The sequence below is a fragment of the Drosophila mauritiana genome, chromosome 2R (genome assembly GCF_004382145.1).
Source record: "Drosophila mauritiana strain mau12 chromosome 2R, ASM438214v1, whole genome shotgun sequence".
Lineage (NCBI taxonomy): Eukaryota > Metazoa > Arthropoda > Insecta > Diptera > Drosophilidae > Drosophila > Drosophila mauritiana.
This window is the reverse complement of record NC_046668.1, coordinates 7,717,706-7,737,099: the sequence shown is the minus strand read 5'-3', so window position 1 is coordinate 7,737,099 and position 19,394 is coordinate 7,717,706. Positions and strand designations below refer to the sequence as shown.

The 19,394-nt window shown below is 44.7% G+C and overlaps 1 protein-coding gene across 1 annotated transcript; it reads right to left on the bottom strand.

Annotated features, from left to right (window-relative positions):
* Positions 1-17,528: 17,528 nt before the first annotated feature.
* Positions 17,529-19,247, bottom strand: LOC117137298 (V-type proton ATPase subunit S1). The gene is made up of 5 exons (XM_033298675.1): positions 19,138-19,247; positions 18,947-19,049; positions 18,781-18,883; positions 18,454-18,715; positions 17,529-18,380 (listed from the first exon to the last, which is right to left on the bottom strand). Exons 2-5 carry the CDS (start codon positions 19,030-19,032, stop codon positions 17,692-17,694), a joined length of 1,140 nt encoding a protein of 379 aa, XP_033154566.1. The 5' UTR covers positions 19,033-19,049; positions 19,138-19,247; the 3' UTR covers positions 17,529-17,691.
* Between the last annotated feature and the right edge of the window lie 147 nt (positions 19,248-19,394).

The window sequence follows — 19,394 nt, the reverse complement described above, 5'->3', positions numbered from 1 at the left end:
ACTTTCGTTCCTTAAATTTATATATTTGTTTTTTAATTGCTGAAAGCACTTCAGTTTTGTCCTGTGCACTTCACCATTTGCGAACAGCTGAATGGCAGAGAGCCAAACGGAAGTGAAATTCATTTAAAAGTTGAGAGGGGCGTTGAAATTTAGTTGGTAATCTTCCCAAGGTTTCCCCTTCATATGCGCGCGTGTGGCATCCAGTTTGCCAGCGGAACCCGCAATGTGCACCTGGAAAATTAATTTGTTTTGTTGCTTTGCACCTCGGAACGATTGAGGCTTCATTTCCCGCCGCCAGCTCATTTTCCACACATGGCCACAGAAACGCCATTGTCGTTTATTCTCAGCCACGCCTCCGCTCATTTAATGGCAATTTGGTTGTGGATATGGATGTGGGATGTGGGGGCGAATCTGGGTAGCTGAGTGCTGTGTGGCCTGGTGCTTCTGATGGCAAAAGGTGTCCAAATTGAGGCGCCCCGTTGTCACAGCAGCAGCAACTTGTGTGCTGCTATGTGCGTAATTAAAATTAACTGCTCCTGTTACTCGTACTTTCGGCGCAAATTGGTTTTGCTTGTTTGCCAGTCTCAAAATTAATACAACACACAGCCGCCGGGGGAGGCCCGACATAAAACTCGCATTTAACTTAAACTCGATTTTGAGCCGGCAGCCTTGCCTTAAAGGCCCAGGCAACATGTAGCAAGCCCACCGATTGTTTGGGGTTAATTAAGGAACATGCAATTAGCCGCGCGCGGATGTGCGTATCGCATCCATGGGATGCATACCGGGTATACACTTCCGATTTGTGCTGAAAGTTGAGCCATTTTCATTAGCACCTCTGCAGTTGCGCTGCAGCAGGGCATCAGCCGCAGCCAGCGACTCCGGACATCCGAGTGAGCTCAAACATATCACAACTGCAATATTTTCCGTCCGTGCTCTGGGGCCAAAGCGATGAACTATGCATGTCACGTAGCTCAGAAGCGGTGTCCCCGCACTTTGAACCCAAAAACTGTGTGCACCCACCCAACTCGCATCTACACTGCGCGAAAGTGTAGTCAGTTAGTTGCTCTAACTTTGCTTCATGAAATAATAAACATTAAAAGTGGTGTCACACTTATATGTGTTTATTTATCTCTTTTATCATTTATGCTCTTGTTCTAATTTATAAATTTGTATTTATTTTAGAGATAGCTTCCCTCACTGTAGGTCAGTTATAAAAATCGGGCTTGGCCCGCACTCTTGCCCTGCCCCCCAGTCGTGTCCTGGCCTGGATGTTAAATGCATGCCAAAGCCCCGAGGCTAACTACACTTGAACTCCCACCCGTCACTCCTTTCACTGCCCCCATCCTCAGTGCAAGCCACCAACGAAAAAGTGAGTTTTCAGCCCCTCGTTGGTTGGAGACAAAGTGCGGTGGTGGCCATAAAGTCATCTCTGCCATTTATTTGTGCAATTCGCTGGGTTTAAAGTTGGCCGCATAGTTGACAAATTTCCAGCAGCACCCAGGAATGCCATTTTGGAATATAAGTTAAGATTTTTGGCTTGGTCTCCGAGCACAGTCACTCATCTGAATATTCCGATTAGTTTGGGGAACGAATATAGCCTAGTCCCATGTGGTTTATTGAGTGTGGAGAGGCAACCATCATCAATCATTTGATGTATTGATTGGCAATCAATTGGTTAAGAACAAGGTAAGACAGATATGAAAAAAGTATCTTTTTGGCATATAGAATGGGCAAGTGTGAGATAATCTATAGGAAAGGGGTATAACACAACAGATTTTAGCTATTCCTGCTCTCTATATATCCCATTTTAAGAAGAGATTCCGTTGCTATGAAAGTAGCTTTAAGGTAATTTGTTCCATGGAGTTGTTGCAGCCAATGCCACAAAAATGTAAATCCCCGAGTAAGCATCCGCAAAAACTAATCGAGAGTCGCGTAATTAGCTGCTAGTTGTGGTTTTGGTCAGAACGCTGGGGCGCTAATTGAAACTTTACACCCGCCGCCGACAGTTTCGAGCGAGCTGCATCTGTGGAAATCCTTAAAGTGCCTCTCGAGCGACGGAGGAGCAACAAGGCCCGCACTTGAACTTTCCCCGGCAATTGGTCCCCAAGGAGCATTTTGCTCAGCACCGAGCACTAATTAATCCGGCAGCCACAGACACCTGGTGGGGGAGGAGTTGATTCCCCCGGCGGTGCATGAGAATATCCCCGCATTCCATTCGATTCAATTCCAACGCATCACGCATACGCCGTGGCTGCTCAGCAACATAGTGATTTATTTGCCGCCGGGAAATTAACATTTAGATTAAAGAGCGCGGAATTAACATTTTCCATAAATATTTATTCGATTCGCAGTGGGAATGAAGAGAAGTATAAAATAATTTCATCTTTTAGCTGCAATCTAACTTGGTTACTTCTCTGCCCAAGTGTTTTGCATTTTCCCAACGTAATCCAAATCGGACGCGAAAACGAAAGCCAACAGCTGAAGAAGAGGACATGGACCAGTGCTGACATTTTGTCCAGGACATCAGTCCTTTTGTGCGAATTTTTTAGATATTCAACAAAACGTAAGTATGCCAAAACAACAGAAGTCGATTTATAAAGTTTCAGAAACCAACCGCAAATATATAAAAAATGAATTAGGATTATATAAAACTATATAATAAAATATATAAATTATTTTAAGTGTTGCGCTATGCATCACTGAACTGAAATTCACTTTTGGCTGTAACAATTTCCCTCAGCTTTCTTGGCCAGGACGCAGCTGCTCCTTGTAATGGTGATAGCCATCTCGTTTCCGTTTCATTCCGTCTTCTGTTATCATAGATAACAAAAAAGGAGAACGGAGCCAGCAATCGATATGAGGCAATCAAGTGCAACTGAGTTCCAAACACAGTGACAGCTTCCTCCGAGGAGTGAAAACCTATTCTGCGATTTTCCTGCTACATTTTCTACGCAACTGGAAAATTTGGTGATATCATTTCGTAATAGATAGATACTATCTATTTATTAAATTTGTAATTTCATTTTTGTTGCTCAAGAGCTTGACAACTAGATTATCAATTTCTTTATCGTGCGCATTAGTCAGTTCACATTCACTTCAATTATTTCTAAACTCGCATAAAAAGCCAACAATTTGCAAATTAACGAAGCGAGAGCTTTAAGCCAGCATAATTCGCAAATACATACCCTCGAAGTGCCTTTATTTCGGTTCAAACATTTGCATGCATAAATATTTTATCAGATGTACATCATGGCTACAATTTATTATACTATGCAGAAGAATCCCTCTTCAGAATCCGTATCGGATCTCGTCGGCCGTAAATGCAACTTCCGCTTTGATGCTTCCAGCTCAGTGGTTTTTAATAATAAAACGAATTGGAGCGACAACACACACAAATTGATAACCCGCTGTGTGCACTTCATAAAGTGTAAAAGTGGAAAAGTGGAAAAGTGTAAAAGCCGAAGGGAACGGCAGAAAGGGAAACTTTCTGCACCTTCGCATCCCAAGTCGGGTGTAATATAAACAATTCGTATGGCAGCAGGCACAACAGGAGCGGCAAACAATGCCAATAAAAGCGTTACAACTCGGCCAAGACAAAGTCAAGTTGAAGTCGAAGGCAACAAAAGCAGCTTCAAGTACGCAATGACAATTGACACGAGTTGGCGGGAAAGCGCAGCCCCCTCGGAAAATGCCCCCCGCCCCAACGACCAACAACGCTACCTACACCTTAACCGGAAAACTCGAAGGCCCCGCTTCGCCCCCGGCTCTTCCCGCCTCGCACAATTTATTTTATTGTTGTTTGGCAAACAACTTTCATAAGTTTCCAGCTGTTCACAAACGGCACTCAATTTTGGTCGCCATGGCAATCGTCGTAGCTGTCGCCCCTCGCATTTTCCACTCCCGGCTTTTCCCCGTGAAAAGTTATAAAGAGCGAGTTTTACATTATTAGTTGCTCGTTGGTGTGACTGCGCTGGACGAGTCGCAAACTGCCGGGAAAACTGCCGGACAAACGGACAAACGGACAGCCGTACAAACGGACAGCCGGACAATCGGACTCCGGCCGTAGAGTTGGCCAGACTCATTTCCATAAGCAGTTGCAGCTGCTGCGGCATTTAAATTTGCAATTCGTTGCGTGGTCGGTCTGCTGACGTCGAAAAAATGAAAAGGAAACACCATGAAATCAATGCAAATTTGAATGCCAAAAACGCAATATTATGTCCAAAAAAAAAAGTGGAAAGCATTACAGTGAAATAGTTTGAGTGTTAAATGACCTTTTCAGTATATGAGTCCATTATTAAAATATATATTTTGTTGAATGAGGAACATATAGAAATTGAATACATGCTATACAATATGAACAAGTTTTTTTAAACATTATATCAATAACAATCAAAACTAATATGTGCCCATGTTTATTAATAATTATACCCGTTACAAGGATATTAAAAGGGTATACTAGATTCTTTTAAAAGTATGTAACACATAGAAGGAAGCGTGTCCACCCAGTGTATGGATTTATGATCAGTATAACTATCCAATTGGCCATGTCAATCTGTTCGATATGCTAGCTGATTAAGAGGTATCTGATAGTCGAAGAACTAGACTATAGCGTTCTCCCTTGTTTTAACAACGGTCATCGCCAATTTAAAGTGCATTGAACACACGGTCAAAAAATTAAAAAATCAATTATTCGAATTGACCACCCTCTAAACATTTGTTTCCACCCAAACAGAGATGGCCGAAAATCCATCAAAATACGCAAATAATTGCTGGCCCAAACATTTCTATTTGGCATTTACATGCGCCGGTCGAATCGATTCGATGCCAAAAAGTCAATCAACTGCTGGAAGTGAAGGCGAAGCGAGGGGGCGCTTCAAATATTTGCAGCGTTCGGTCGGGTTTTTCCTGGATTTTCCTGGCCCGTTCAAATGTCCGAAATCATGTACACAGCATCTGGCCCGGTTTGCGGTTAAAAGGGTGCAACCAACAATAAATAAAGTCTAGCCGGAGTGCACTTCAGCAGAAACAATTATGGCTGCCAGCGGGATATATATCTATATCTATATCTATATGCATAAATATATAAGTGTGTATGCCCCTGGGTTTTTCGGTTTAGAATAGGTCACTGCCCACTGAAGAACAAAAAGTTCGGATTCCAGCACAGCCCGGCATTCAAAAAAATATTAAGAAATCTGTCGAACGGAAACGGAAGTGGCCGCATAAACAAAACCAGTCAATAATTGTTCGCAACTGAAAAGTTAAACAAAACGAAAAGAAGCTGAGTGTGTGCTAAGACCATATATTTGTGTGTTGGTATAGCAGGAGTTGCGGAAATTCCTGCGAAAAACACATTCTGGCTCAAAGCCAATTAGATTCTGGGCCTGGCCAAAAAGGTTTCTCCACCAGCTGTCAGCCGACATTTCGACGACAGGATGACAAGTTTAATATGGCTTGAAGGCAGCCCACCACAATCAGTTTTCTTGCCTTAAATCGCTCGCAGAGCTGGCTTAATTTAAGAGCACCCACTCAGACCCACCGGTCCACATTCACATCCCCAGCTCCATATCCAGATGCAATTACCCCATTCCCGCCAAGATCCCGCAGCATATCCACTGGATGTGTCTGCGCCTGGGTCGTAAATTGCCAGCGTGATATTGAATTACGTGTGACTTTCTACTTCCGCTGGCCCGTAATCCGTTTCCGGTTCGCTGGCTGGGTTTACATTTACCGTTAATCTCCTGCTAAGCGTCTCCAATAAATTATTGCCAGCGAAAAGAGCAGTCCAGTCCAGCCAGAAGTCCTCCGATCCGAGTGCCTGCAACTGTGTGGGCAAAATTTGCAATTAAAATGCAAGCGCTGATAGCCGAGCGAGTCAAGCGAACGAAGCGTTTCACCCGGTGCTTTCCTCCATTTTCCAATACCCCGCAAGTGAAATGTGAGAAGGACACGTTGGCATCCTTTGCACCTCAAGTCTGCATAAGCCAGTACAATTGAAGCCACTCGGCAAATAGTTGGTTCACATAAATCTGTCAGCGAAGTGTAATGAATCAATGGCAACATTTCTTGATTTTTAATCTCTAGAGATTATTTTAATATAATATCGAATGATATTTAATATATGGGTTACTTATGTTTTCACAGTTTACAATATGCTTGCTATTGGCCATGAATTTTACTTGCTGTCTGAAACGAACACCGAATTCACCTATTCACGATTAAATTTTAACTTTAATTGGTAGTCAGAAGTCGAATCTGAGTCACTCCCTCTGGCTTTCATCCGTTTTTGTGCGCTCGTGCTTTTTGCGGCCACCATTCTGACCTAATTCGGAGCATCAGCCAGAATCCGGCGAGCATTTCGTTTCGTTTGGTCAGCATTCACCACTCAGAGCTCCGATTCCAGTATCCACTATCCAGTATCCCACAGCCAGCAACCAGTATCCAGAGCTCATGGAGCCACTGCATTGTCGGTTAACGTATTCAACGCTAAAATGTGTGCAGTTACCACACCACCGGTGCCACCGAAGCCACTGCAGCCTGTGGCACCACCAGCACCACTTCAGCATCATAACATTTCGAGCCACGCAAGTTCTGTTTGCCTTTTGCGGTTTCCTCCACCAGCTAATGCAGATTTTGGGCGCTCTTTTGGCCATTTTGTATGTTCCAGCTGTTCAACAAGAAGCATTGAGTGTAGCTACAATTCGATTAGATATATTAACTTAAATGTTACTTTTTCAATTGTTTCGCTGCTGGTTTCTAGATAAACTGGAAACTAATCCAAATCAACGCCTAATGGACTCCGAACCCATCTGCAGGAAACTATATACATATAGCTTCGCTGCATCCCTTATCAACCGAAGTACTCGGGAAATGAGGAAATGGCTTAAAGCAGTTACCGTTCTCTCTTGGCCACTTCAAAGGCGGCGAATGCACTTAATTGAGTGGTCGTTAGTCCCGGAGGAGGCGGCATGGTGGAGCAGAGGCAACCAGATCAAAGGAGCAGCTCAGACGCGCCAGAAAGCTGCGTCAATCGGACACCTCCATTAGCCCAATCAACCTCGGAATGCGCGAATGGTGGATGCGAGTGTGGAAGTGGCCGTGTGGCAGTGGAAGTGGCAGTGGAAGCGGACACTCAATTAAATCTTACTGCACACTTCGCAACAATTGGCCAGCTACTTTGCAGCCGGCTTACTGCGTGTAATAGCCATCTGGTCATCCGCCCGGAATCTGTGTCATCGGATCGGATCGGATTGGACTGGACTGGATGGCAGTGTCATCCATTCGGCGACTCTCATTAAAAGTGGCGTGGCTTTTAAGTACCTTAAATTGCCACTCGCGTGCACACAGACGCATTTATCACATTCGCAGATGGTGCACTGGAAAAAAAGCGGCACCAACTAGCAAGGAAGTGTGGAAGTATATGCATTACAATGGCACGAAAAGTGCGGTTTTAATCAGAGAGATTAAAATGAACTCTAGTTGTTCTAGATATTCTTACAATGAAGATGTAATGACATAGAATAAATCGAAGAATTGCTGTCTTAAGTTCTTTTGCAAAATCAGGAATAAATTCAGCTAAAAGGATTGCTAGCAATTTGTATCTGTGCATCTGTTGCTGATTTACGCTTGTGAGATGCGACATCAGAGCTTTTTTCCAGCGCCTTTATCGCTTTAATTGTGGGTCCTGCTGGCCGAGGGACAAGTAGCGAGGGGCGAAGGGATCATCTCCGGCTTCCTGTGTCATACTTTTACTTCCTGTTGCAGGGCTACGGCGCTGCAGGACCTGCTGCTGCTCTTCGTCCTCCGCCTCCGTCAGCCGGTGCTCTTTCGTCAGGATTGTTTGCCACGCCAACAGCAAACAGGCCAACAATGATGCGGATGGGTTGTTGGGATGCTGCGATGATGGGTTGGATGTCGTGGGCTCCGTGCCGGATTCTGGGACGGCTGTTGGTGCCACCATGATGCATCCACGGCTGTTTGGGCTGACAGCGATCCAGGTCACTGCACTGAAGGCGTCAATTACGCCGGAGCCCGGCATTAAAGTAATTTCAATTTCGCAGCCGACTCAAACGGATGCATCCTGTTTCTGTTTTCCTTCGGTGCGAAATTCAATTAGGCTCAGTGACGAAGGCCACCGCCGCAGTGGTAATAATTACAAAAACGAAGGCTAACAGGTGTGGCGGATTGCGCAATTAATTACCACTTTTCTGCGGGCTGATGTAATTCTTTAATTAAGGTGTTTTTTCCTTTCACTAAATCACTCTTTTTTTGCCGCCCAGTTATGATTTTAAAGGTATTTCCGTTTATTGCACACAATCCATCCACCATCGTGGTTTGAACCCCTCCTGCCACATGGCTCAATCGTAAATCAACTAAGCGGAATAATGGCCTCTTCCAACTCAATCTAACTTAGCTGTGGTGCATCCCGAACAGGCATTAAATTATCATTATCATACTGGCTGGGCATAATTCAATATCCCATGCCATCAGTGCAATATCAAATGGTTGGTGGCAAATCAAAGCTGTTAACTATTAAACACGATCTCATGGCCATTAGGCCAAAACCGACCAAAGTCAGAGCCACAGACAGATGCACCCTGCCACATCCACGTTCGCACATTAAATGAGGCCCATACTCGCATTGTAAATCAAATTACGCATACGCCTCATGGGCCGCAGCACGAAAATTGCAGGCACTGCAAAAAAATATATGTTAGTTTTCTTGTTTCAAACTTAATTTGATGGCGTTTAAATTTGTAGTGGTTCTGTTATGCTAGTAGCCATGACATTGAACACATTTTCTTGATAGCAGAACAATCTAAAAGTTATGATTCTTTCTGTGCAGTTGTACTTCAAGGGGAATGCATTAGCTTGAGCTGCAGTTTAATACACATAGCGCAAATAATTCACGCAATAAGCTGCCGCCGGAGCTGCTGCCCTGCTCCATGGCCATTATTCATGGGCTGGCCAGGAGTGGCGCCGGCGCTGCTCCCCCGAAACATACATATGTCCCAGCACCGCCGGAGCAGCCGAGAACACGGCAAAGTTGCAGTTGCATATTGGGGCAGTGGCTGTGGCAGTGGCAGTGGCAGTATGGTAACCGACAGTCGGCCCCCGGAGACCAACACGTTTATGGCATTTGCCAATGCAATGGCCGGAGTGCGCTCTTCGCTTTTCACTTTTATTGTGGCCACAGTCGATGGCTGGCAAAGTGTTTGCACTGGGTAAGGCCGACAATATATCTGTCTGGCTGTCGGTGAGCACAATCAAAGGAGGAGTATGTACGTCCCACCCAGAAGCCATAAGGATGCGGGAGGAGGAGCGGGTGCAGGAGCAGGAGCTTGTGCTGGTGCTGAAGCAGATGCACTTGCCTTGGCAAAGCTTGCCAGCTGCTTTTCCGTTTTTATGACAGCTTCCGGTGGAGTGGCAGGATACATGTGTTCGCATTCGTATATACAGGTTTCCCTGTGTTTTGGCACATGGAAATACCTCAAAGAAAATAATTCCGCCCCAGTCCCAGAAACTGTCTAAGCTGCCGCACGCTTCTGTCCTGAAGGCTTACTTTGTGTGCTGCCGCATAGTGTTGCACGGCAAAATAAAAGAGCATCCTTTTTCGATCGCATGTAATCCGACTGATTTGCGCCCAAAGGCAGCAACTAAGGTATGATTAAATTGTATTACATTTGATGGTAAATTATGCCAAGTACCCTTAAAGGCTTAAGGTTAGAAATGATATTTTAATATCATATATATAATTCAACAATTTGACTTTTAAATGTAATAAATCCATAAAAGCACATACCATGTGGATCGCGCAGATGCATTTCACTTGCAACTGAGCAAATGCATATGCATGCATTTATCAAACGCATCGCTCAAACGATTTGGGGTTCGACCAAAATTTGTTTCCTCTGTCAAAACAGGATATGTCCGTTGCCCAGGACAACCCCCAACAAATCTCACAACGAGATTTGTATGCGGGCAGAATTTTACGATTTTATTGCCCATTGAATGGGGCTTAAAAGGGGAAAGATTAGGGGGCGGGATCGAGTGGCATTAATGTGCGGCACTTAAATGGTTTGAAACCGCAAAACAAAACACCAAGGAGCAACAACATCAAAGTTGGGCATTTACATGTTGCCAAACACAAACAACAAGGATGTTTCGGCAGTATAAGGCTTGGGGAATACCGCTTAAAAAAATATAATAAAATGATTGAAAGAACTTACCTATAAATACTAAATTCTTATGATAACTCAACAGGAGTGTGATGTGCAACAACTAAGATTTTAAAATATTTTTTTCTTTATTTTGTTATAAATATTAGATAGCCCAAGATAGCTGCAGATACCATTGCCCAAAACTTCTGGGCAAAAACGGACGCACAATTCGCATTGTTTGGCTTTTGGTAGTGGCAGCTTAGCCAAGGATTTGTCCTATTTTATAGGTCTATGCGAATGGAAGAGTTTCCTCGTGCCTGTGCGTCTGCGAAATTTTCTGATTTATGGTATTAAACGCACACAAAAAACTGTTGAATTGGATTTTATTCGAATTTAATGGGTTTTTAGTGTATTTTAATGGGATCCCTTTGTGGTAGTTGGCAGATTTTCAGATTTTAATTTGGTTATTTTCCGTGCGTATGTGCATTCGCACAAAAATGTGTGGCTATTTGTGGCCAATTCGGGCTAATTCAATTGCTGGACAGTTAGTTCTATCAGAAGAGTGGGTAATTTCAGAAAAACAAACCTAAGTAAAATTATCCTTAAAATCAGTACTGTACCCCAATGTGTCTATCCTGTTTAAAGGACCATTTCAGCATGCAGTGCGTTACATCGCGCATACGCCGTGTTGTACGAGCACCAAATAGTGGAATGTATGAAGGAGCCAAAGAGCGTGTGCCGAACCATATGCACTACCAATTTATGGCTTCAATAAACATAAAGTTTATAAACTCCCGAGGCGATGTCGTTGCTCATCATCTGCAGCGGATTGTCGAGGAAGCAGCAGCAACGATGGCCGAATAAATAATGGAAAAGAAAAGTGATGTCATAAAAATTTTATCTCTTAACTGGAATTGAGCAGCATGAGCCAGCTCGCAGCGACAACAAAAGGTAGCAGCAGGAGCAGGAACAGCAGCAGGAGCATCCTGCCATGGTCACTCCGGGAAAAGGGGAAATAATAAGGACAATGCGGAAAATGTGAGAGCAGCATTTCCCAAGCAGCCGTATAATGGCGAGCAGAAAAGCCGAACAAAGCTGACAAGGCTGCACCAGTTGAGTGGAGAGTGAGGGCTTTATGGAGTTGCAACTTTAGTGTATATGCGATACAAAATGCTGGGACATGGACATGCGGAATTTCAGGTGACATAAACTTGTTTGCTCCTCTATGGGATTACACCTTTGAGCTTCTGAACCGAGAAACTTGTTGGCAACTATTTTCAATGCTGCAGATAATAAGGGAGTTTAAGCAAACTCAGGAGGGGGATTTCCAGTTGGTCCAGCGGTGGAGCAGTGAAATTTTAATTAAGCTGCAACTTAAATTAATATAAGTTTTATTTACTGACCTCCAATATTTGCCAATCAATGGGGCTATAATTCAATTTCAATGCGCATCTGCAAAAAGGCTCAATTACGAGTTTCGCTCAACAAAGACTTGTTGACACTTTGATAGCAGTTTAAATGCCAGAAATGCAAATCATAGGATTCGTGAACGCTGCAATTCAGGTAATTAAAGCCGGATGGCCGGAGAAATTAAAAAACTTCAAAAGGAATTTAATAACAGTCACGTACTTTTTATTTATTTAAACAACACTTTGACGTTGAATTTTTTGTGCCAAAGAAATTCTGTTTGCTATTTTTTTGTGTTCACTTTATTAGCACGATTAGTTTGGTTCAGCAGAGTATTTATATTAGTATTTCGAACTTAGCGTAATTATATCAGAAAGATTACATGCTCTCAGCTGCAACCAACAGCCTGGTAATTGATTACCCATAAATTGCGAAATAAAATTATTTATTTAGGTACTGCAAAGATATTACCCGGACAAACAAAGTAAATTTCCGGCACTCTGGCCATTTTGAACTTTTACTTTTCGGGCACGAGCGTTTTGCCTTTCGGGGTATGCAGTTCAGCTAACTCATTTCACAATTTGCCAGCATGAAACGGTTTTAATGTGAAAACTTTTGCGGCAACATTGTGGCAACACGAAAAGGTACGAGCTCAACAAATGCGGCTTGCCTGCCAGCCAGACAGATGGTGCTGGATCCCAGCCTCCTTGACTCCCAGGATCCCTGCATCCCGGTGCATGATTAAGTTGTGTGGAAGTTGGGCAGAGTTCAATTTTGGGCCAACCATGACCGTGGGCTGCGAGTGAAAAGCGAGTCAGTGGGCCAAATGCAATCAAAAGTACTATAACAATTGCCGGAGCAATCGGTAACCAAGTCTATATAGACTATAGCCTACATATACATATATGTATTATGGGCTCAGTCGACTGGCGTGTTTGCGGAGAACAAACAAAATATTGAATATGATTTGCACACACATGTGCCCGCTGCTCACTCACTCAATCAATAAAGTCGAGGGGAGCACTAGGGGGGATCCCCGTTTCCGAGACGAGATGTAAATAGAACGCCTTTCTAGTCCAATTTCCCTCGATGGAAATGGAAATGGGAGTGGAAATCGAAAGCGCTCTATGCAAATCTCCCTCGTGTCGCCTTTTCTACGCATTTTCACATTGCCACACAATGGATTTACATAAAAATGCACTTGATCTGCTTGCCTCTAGATGGTGTGGCTAGATACACATGTGCACATATGTACATATTCGGATATATCTCCATTCAGCTGCCAGCGCGATTTATTTACACTTGGTGATGAGTACGTCCTCGTCATCCACTCGCCCTGTTTGGGTTTGTCTTACACAGTGGGAAAGCTAATCGGCTTTGCCTCCAAAAACATTTACATATGCCACATGTAGTCCCCTAATTTGCATTAATTCGGGTCCATGTCACAACATCATAAGGTTGTCCCTAATCTGACGGCTAGGTGAGGGAATTGTACATATAATTGGTCCTAAATCAAATGAAACAGTCCATTGCCCACATTTAATATAATAAATATGTTTCCATTATCCACATTTAATATAATAACTATGTTCCATTGCCCACATTTAATATAATAAATATGTTTAACAATGAAAAACTCATTTTAAAGTTTTCAAATGCTCTGCATTCTCGAGTTTATTACGCTCGCGACGCTATAATTCCCAACGGCTTCTATCGTTTCGTACTCGCTAATAATTCAAGTTGCCCCAAAGTTGCAGCTTAGTTTTTCTTTCATCAAAGCTACGTGCGAAAATCTCTAGCAAAAGCCACACCATTTATCATTTCGATATTAACACTAGATATTCAGATATAAAATGATACCATTTTATATATTTCTCTGGATTGTACATAGCTCCTTATACATAAAGTTAAAGTCGCAAATCAGTAATTCGCTTGGCAGTGTCGCCGGCGATTATGAAGTGCTCCCTCGCTTATTACCCGACCCCTGGTGAGCTAATTAATTTCTGGCCCCACCTCGCCAGGTGGGCAGTGGAAGCAGGTCAGCGGAGGAATTACACGCTCCGGATTACACCCTAAGCCGTAGCTTTGAGCTCCAAGTTGGCCAGTAATGCAGTCTTGTGCGGCTCCATGCGCTCTAATCCCCTTGCATGTCATTATGGCTGAGCTGTTGCCTAATTGCCGGCCCGCTGGATAACTGGATAGCTGGGCAACTGGATAGATGGGTAGCTGGGTAAATGGGTAACTGGGCAACTGGGCAACTGGAGGCGGCGGCTTTAATTTGCTGGGACTTCAGCATGCGGACATCAATAATAAATGGCTGTCGGCAAAAGTTGTAAACCTTTTTCGGCACTTATCTGTCACACGTCACACGGCGCCAACATCATTTGTCAATTGTCACGGCTTCTGGTTTAACTCGAAACGGAAGTGGAACTCAGTCCTTATCTTCTCCGCATGTTCCCCTGCCCCGGAGAAGGACTGCTCCCAGTTAATTTGCAAAAGCCCACAGAGAGAGCGGCAGAAACACAGAAGTTCGGTGTTTGGCAACGTTTCCTTTCCCTCGTCACGCTCAATTGTTAAAAATGACAACTAATTAATGTCTGTCCGCCCACCCACTGAACACCATGGATGAGCCATCCCAGTGCCAGCTCCTTGGGCCGGAAATCGAAACTCTCTATCTGTGCTGCCAAGTTGCAAAATCCTCCGGCCAACTCGATTGGGCTTAATTTGAGGTCAACTGGCTCGGAATTTGAGAGTGATTTGTCGGTTTAAAGGTTAATGGGTGGTGGTCATTGGGCTGAGGCTGTGGAAAATTTGCGGAGGACTGAAGCTAGAACTTGGTCGAAAATCAATCAAATTACTGTCGGTTTACAGGAGAAAGTCAAATATGGGTAAGTGGTCAATGGCAGTGAGATACGAAGTTATTTGCACAAATAGTTACATTTCTCATGGACAATATTACTTGGCTCATTACTTAGTCTCATCTTATCATAAATTTACTTGTCTAGCAATATTATGGCCAATACCATATTTTATCTCGCCTTTAAACCAAGCTGTTCCCAATCCCCTGTTCAACCTGGAATCCATTCAAAATAGCGCCACAAATGAGTTCATTAGCGCGCTTCACTGGGAATCCCCTTTGAGGAGCCGCCCAATCCGTCGCCCGGTCGGGCGTACTTATTAGTTAACCATGCCCGCACCCTACAAAGCAGTTCCACATCCACTTAGTGGAGATAAGTACCAGAAGTGGGGGGCAGTTGGGTGGCGGGAACTCCCGCACTGCACAAATACCGTCATTAACTTTGTCTCAAGCCGCTCGCCCGGCAGCGATTTCATTGTTTTTGACTTTGGCTTAAGCTTCCCAGATCCGAGACTCCTCCATTCTCCAGCTCCCAGGATGAGGAACCTCCTGCACCGTTGCCTAATGATTCGCACTGCGGCTCAGCTTAATGACAGCAAACGGGCAGCAACTTTTCAAACTGCATTGGGTGCACTTTCCGGTCGTCCTTCTTGTGCCAGTCGAGCAGGACATGTGTTCGAGCACTTGGACTCGCCCCATTCCCGCCAAGTTGGCCACTTCCCACTTCCCACACCCATTCCCATTCCCATTGCAATTGCCATTTCTGTTTGTGCCGCCTAATGCTGCAATTTGTAGACCGCTGGGTTTATTACGGCCTGCGGCTGCTGGCGAGGAATGAGCGACACTTTGGCCCCAGGGGTTCTCGCAGCAGGAAGGTCCTACGGTCGGCCGGGTTAAGAACCCCACTTGCATGCAAGTTCTTACAGTTGGGCTAAAACATTTAGTTCTAATATAAGATTTGCTTATACCAATATTCTATTCATCAATATTAACCATTTTAACATTCTGAATATATGTATGTATATATATGTGGTTATGAAATTTCTGCGATGCATTTGGTAAGTTAAATAGAAAGTATTACTTCTTAAAGTATAGGATATCATACATATCAATCAATTGAACTAAATTGGAAAAAGGGGTATTTTACTTCCAAAACTTAACTAGTATCATCTGGGATATAGTTTTTTATGTACCATACTATGTCAGTTCGCTCAAGCTTCCGAATTGATTATTATTTAATGACCATAAGTTTTAGCATTCCTAAAACATTTAAGCGAAACAAGATCCATGTGATACACCCTCGATTGCCCTGAATTCCTAAATGCTGGAAATAATGCTTTTGCTTGCTTTGCGAAATATTTGAAGTATTCGCATATACTGCTAACCCCAATTTATTAGCACATTGCAGGAGAATATTTTGAAACTATATGGGAAGTTCGCACGCCAAGGGTGCTATCCGTGTGACCACATCCGTCCAAATTTCCACATGCCATATTACAGCCGGGCGCATAGAGGACTCGCTTTGGGCCTGGCCAGAAACTTTCGGCAGCTGGCAAGTTGGCGACATTTTCGGCTGCCAAAAACTTTGCGAACTTTTGCGCCATGGCTGCGAGTCCGCAAAGTGCTCGTTCCGCTTTGAGTGGAGTTCATTACGAATGCCGCGTGTTGACTTATGCATAATTACTGTTTCCTCGGACCCCGCGTAGAGCGGCGGATACCCTGCATCGAGGGTATGGCATCCACCGATGCCAGCGCGCAGATCGCAGCTCCCAGGACCCCACTTGGCGCAAGTTTTCGGACCCGCTGCACTCCTCGACGGCGGCACTGCGCTCCAGTTGGGTCATATGCTCATTTGTGTGCATGACGCACTGACCTGTTTCTAATGCAACAAAAACGTTAAGCGCCTGCCAGCCACTCGCAGTGCAGTCAACTGTGTCCTCTTGGCTCAGAGAGCACAGCCACCCACCCACTTGAGCGCCCCAAATCCCATACACCCAGGCACCCCTACATCCGTGTGCCCAGCTCCACCCAACTTGGCCATGTTCTTTGGTGCCTCGCAGCCGTAGCATACTTTTTTGCGCTGTCTGCCGGAGAGTTTATTTTACGCACGCCTTGACCAGACGGCGGAGGCGGATGCAGCCTTCCACTTTGCACTCCGCAGGCAAGTGGAAAAGTCAAGCGGATAAACAAGAGATTAAAATGTCATAAACAATGCTTTTTGCCACTCCGGCCAAGCAACTTAATGAAAGCCGGGAAAATGGGTTTCCTCCGCTGCAGCTGCAAAGTTTCAACATCAAGTTGGGATCTGAAAGCGGAGGAGTATCTCTCGAAAGCCCCGTCGATGCAACTCAATAAATTTCCATTAAACTTTTGATTTGTTTCCATGACTTTTTCCGCCCTGCAAGACCAGAGAATTCAATTGAAATTGTTTCCAAAACAAGCTACACAAAAAGTTGTTAACAACTATTTGGATGCCGGCCAATAAATGGGTCTTTCGCCTATGTGACTATATAGTAATTCCTAATCAAAATCAGTCAGAAAGACAATAACAACCAGGCTATAAGCAACTTCTTTATCTTAAGCTGACAAACCAGTGACTTTTTACCACGAAATCTTCAAAAGATTTATCATTATCGTTATAGTTATTTCCATTTCGAATATAAAAGATATTTATCTGCAAGTAAGGGCATAGAACCATCGACTTCTCGCAAGTAAAAACTTTTCATTTGTAACACAATTGAAAAAAACTTTATTTTCGTTGGGCCTGCGAACAGGAGGGTTGCACAAATGACAAACTATCATACAGAGGCATAAATTAGTCTCGCATATTTGCGCCAAACAAGAAACTATAAAACACTTAGATATACTTCAGATTAGATTTACTGCCCATGTGCACACACACACGCGCACTCGAACACACACACACATGTGCGTCTTTTAAAATTCCTTCGATAAACGACATTTAGGAGCTATTCTAAATGAAATACTGGATGTCGCGTCGGTGCAAGCAAAACCTCAGGCAATTTGTCGGCGACAAGAATCAGCAACGCTGTGATGCTGAACGTAAACTGGATCCTTGGCGGCGAAAATTACGGATACGATACAAATTGTGAGAACTAATTTCCCGGTTATGTGTTATGTGTAATGCGAGTACGGTATTAAGTATTGATTCGTTAACATATACATGTGGATAGACTGAAGGAATAAAGGAATGAATATTGAGTGCGCATTGAACAATCAAATAATGTGTGAACCGATGATGTAGGCGGTTTACTCGGCGGCGGCATTGATGGTGATAGTCTTGCCCTTGGGATCGTCAAAGCGATCCATCGTGTTGATGTCCATCATCCAGCAGACGCCGACGAACATGATGACCAGCAGCAGGAGGACCACAAACAGTCCCATCAGGATACCGGGCGTCACGAAGCCCACGCAGTCCCAGGAATCGCCGAAGGCAAAGTTCTCCTTGTACGAACCATCGAATGGAGCCTGCAGTTGCAGGGACTTGAAGCTCAGGGTGTTGTACATGTTGTTGACGGCCGAGGACTCGAGGGTGAGGTTGCCGCACGAGTAGGAGAACGTGGTTGGGGCATTCACGCCGCTGGAGCGGAAGTTGCTATTGTCGTAGACCAAATTGCTCAGACTAAAGTATCCGCCATTATAAACAACGTCAAAGGTGATTGGCTTGTTGGCGTCAGATGTGTCCATAACAACGGATAGCTTGGTAGAGCTTGCGTTGGAGAGCTTGAGGTCGGTGACGGTGATGGGGTTGCCGTTGTAGAGAAGGGCAGTGTAGAAGATCTGAAACTGATTGGTCGACTTCCACATGATGCCGCCGGTGGTGGCGGCCGTGTCACGGCGGGTACGACGCTGCACCACAGGAGCGGTGGAGGGGGCGGCCAGGTACAGATAAGCCACCTTGCACTCGAACTGCTTGCTGATAGCGGCGATGGCGGCGTCTAAATGGGGTTAAATCATTGTTAAATTAGTGTTTCTTATTGACGCCTTTGTAGTACGTTAATGTTGACCCACCATGTGACTCCAGACTGGCCTCCCGGCTCTCGGCGGCGTCCTCGAAGGTCACGAACAGGGCCGTGCCCACGGCACACTTGGCCGGCGTGGTCAGCTTTCCGCTGGCATCGATGGAGTTGTGCTCGCGCTTGGCGGCCACCGAGCGCAGTGCCTCCGAGGGGTTCTCCACGCTGGTGTAGTAGGTCTTGGGGCTCACTCCCTGCAGCTGGGCGTAGCAGGACTGCGCCTGGGAGTTGGAGCACAGGAAGTCCTTGCTGCTCAGCTGGGTTGGGGAATAAACACAAGTGTCACAAGCCTAGCTACATAAGTGGGTGCTCATGCACTTACGCCATTTTCCTCGAAGGCCACGACCATGTGATCTTCCAGCAATGCAGCCAACTGCTCGGCAAACTCCACCTGGGACACCGTCTTCAGGGAGGGCTTCGCCACACTGGGAAAAAAGAAGGAAGGCACTCGTTACACTCACATTCAACTGGTGAGGGCGCTCACCCACCTGTTGGCTCCCCACAGAAAGACGGGCGTTTGCTCCGCCACGGCAGCCCCAATGACGCACAACGCAATCAGCGATTTCCACAACATCGCGCTGGATTCGCTTACTTCGGTGGGGGTTTAATAGAAACAAAGGAGAACGAAAAATACATAAGTAAGGAACCAAGGAGAACGCAAGAGGCACTAGAAACCAACCGAAAAGTGAACTGAAACTACAAACGAAAAATGGTGGTGAAAATTTTCGCTTTGCCTTGCACGACGTCGCCTATTCCAGTGAGAAAAAAACCTTATGACGGTCATGTGATGCGCACCAGCTGACCACAGTGTTGCCTAAAATACCAAAAGCGTGAGATTAGGAAAATACTAGAAAAAAATTATTCGATTCTCATTACTTTTTGTAAAGCCTAATTGGATATTTTCACCAGGAACTGACTTTAATTGGGTTTTTTTCA

Excerpts from the sequence above, each read along its gene's own strand:
- LOC117137298 (XM_033298675.1), bottom strand. The coding sequence starts at position 19,032 with ATGTTGTGGAAATCGCTGATTGCGTTGTGCGTCATTGGGGCTGCCGTG. Across the intron at positions 18,884-18,946 it reads TTTCTGTGGGGAGCCAACAG|TGTGGCGAAGCCCTCCCTGA; the intron begins GTGGGTGAGCGC and ends CTTTTTTCCCAG. Across the intron at positions 18,716-18,780 it reads TGGCCTTCGAGGAAAATGGC|CTGAGCAGCAAGGACTTCCT; the intron begins GTAAGTGCATGA and ends TCCCCAACCCAG.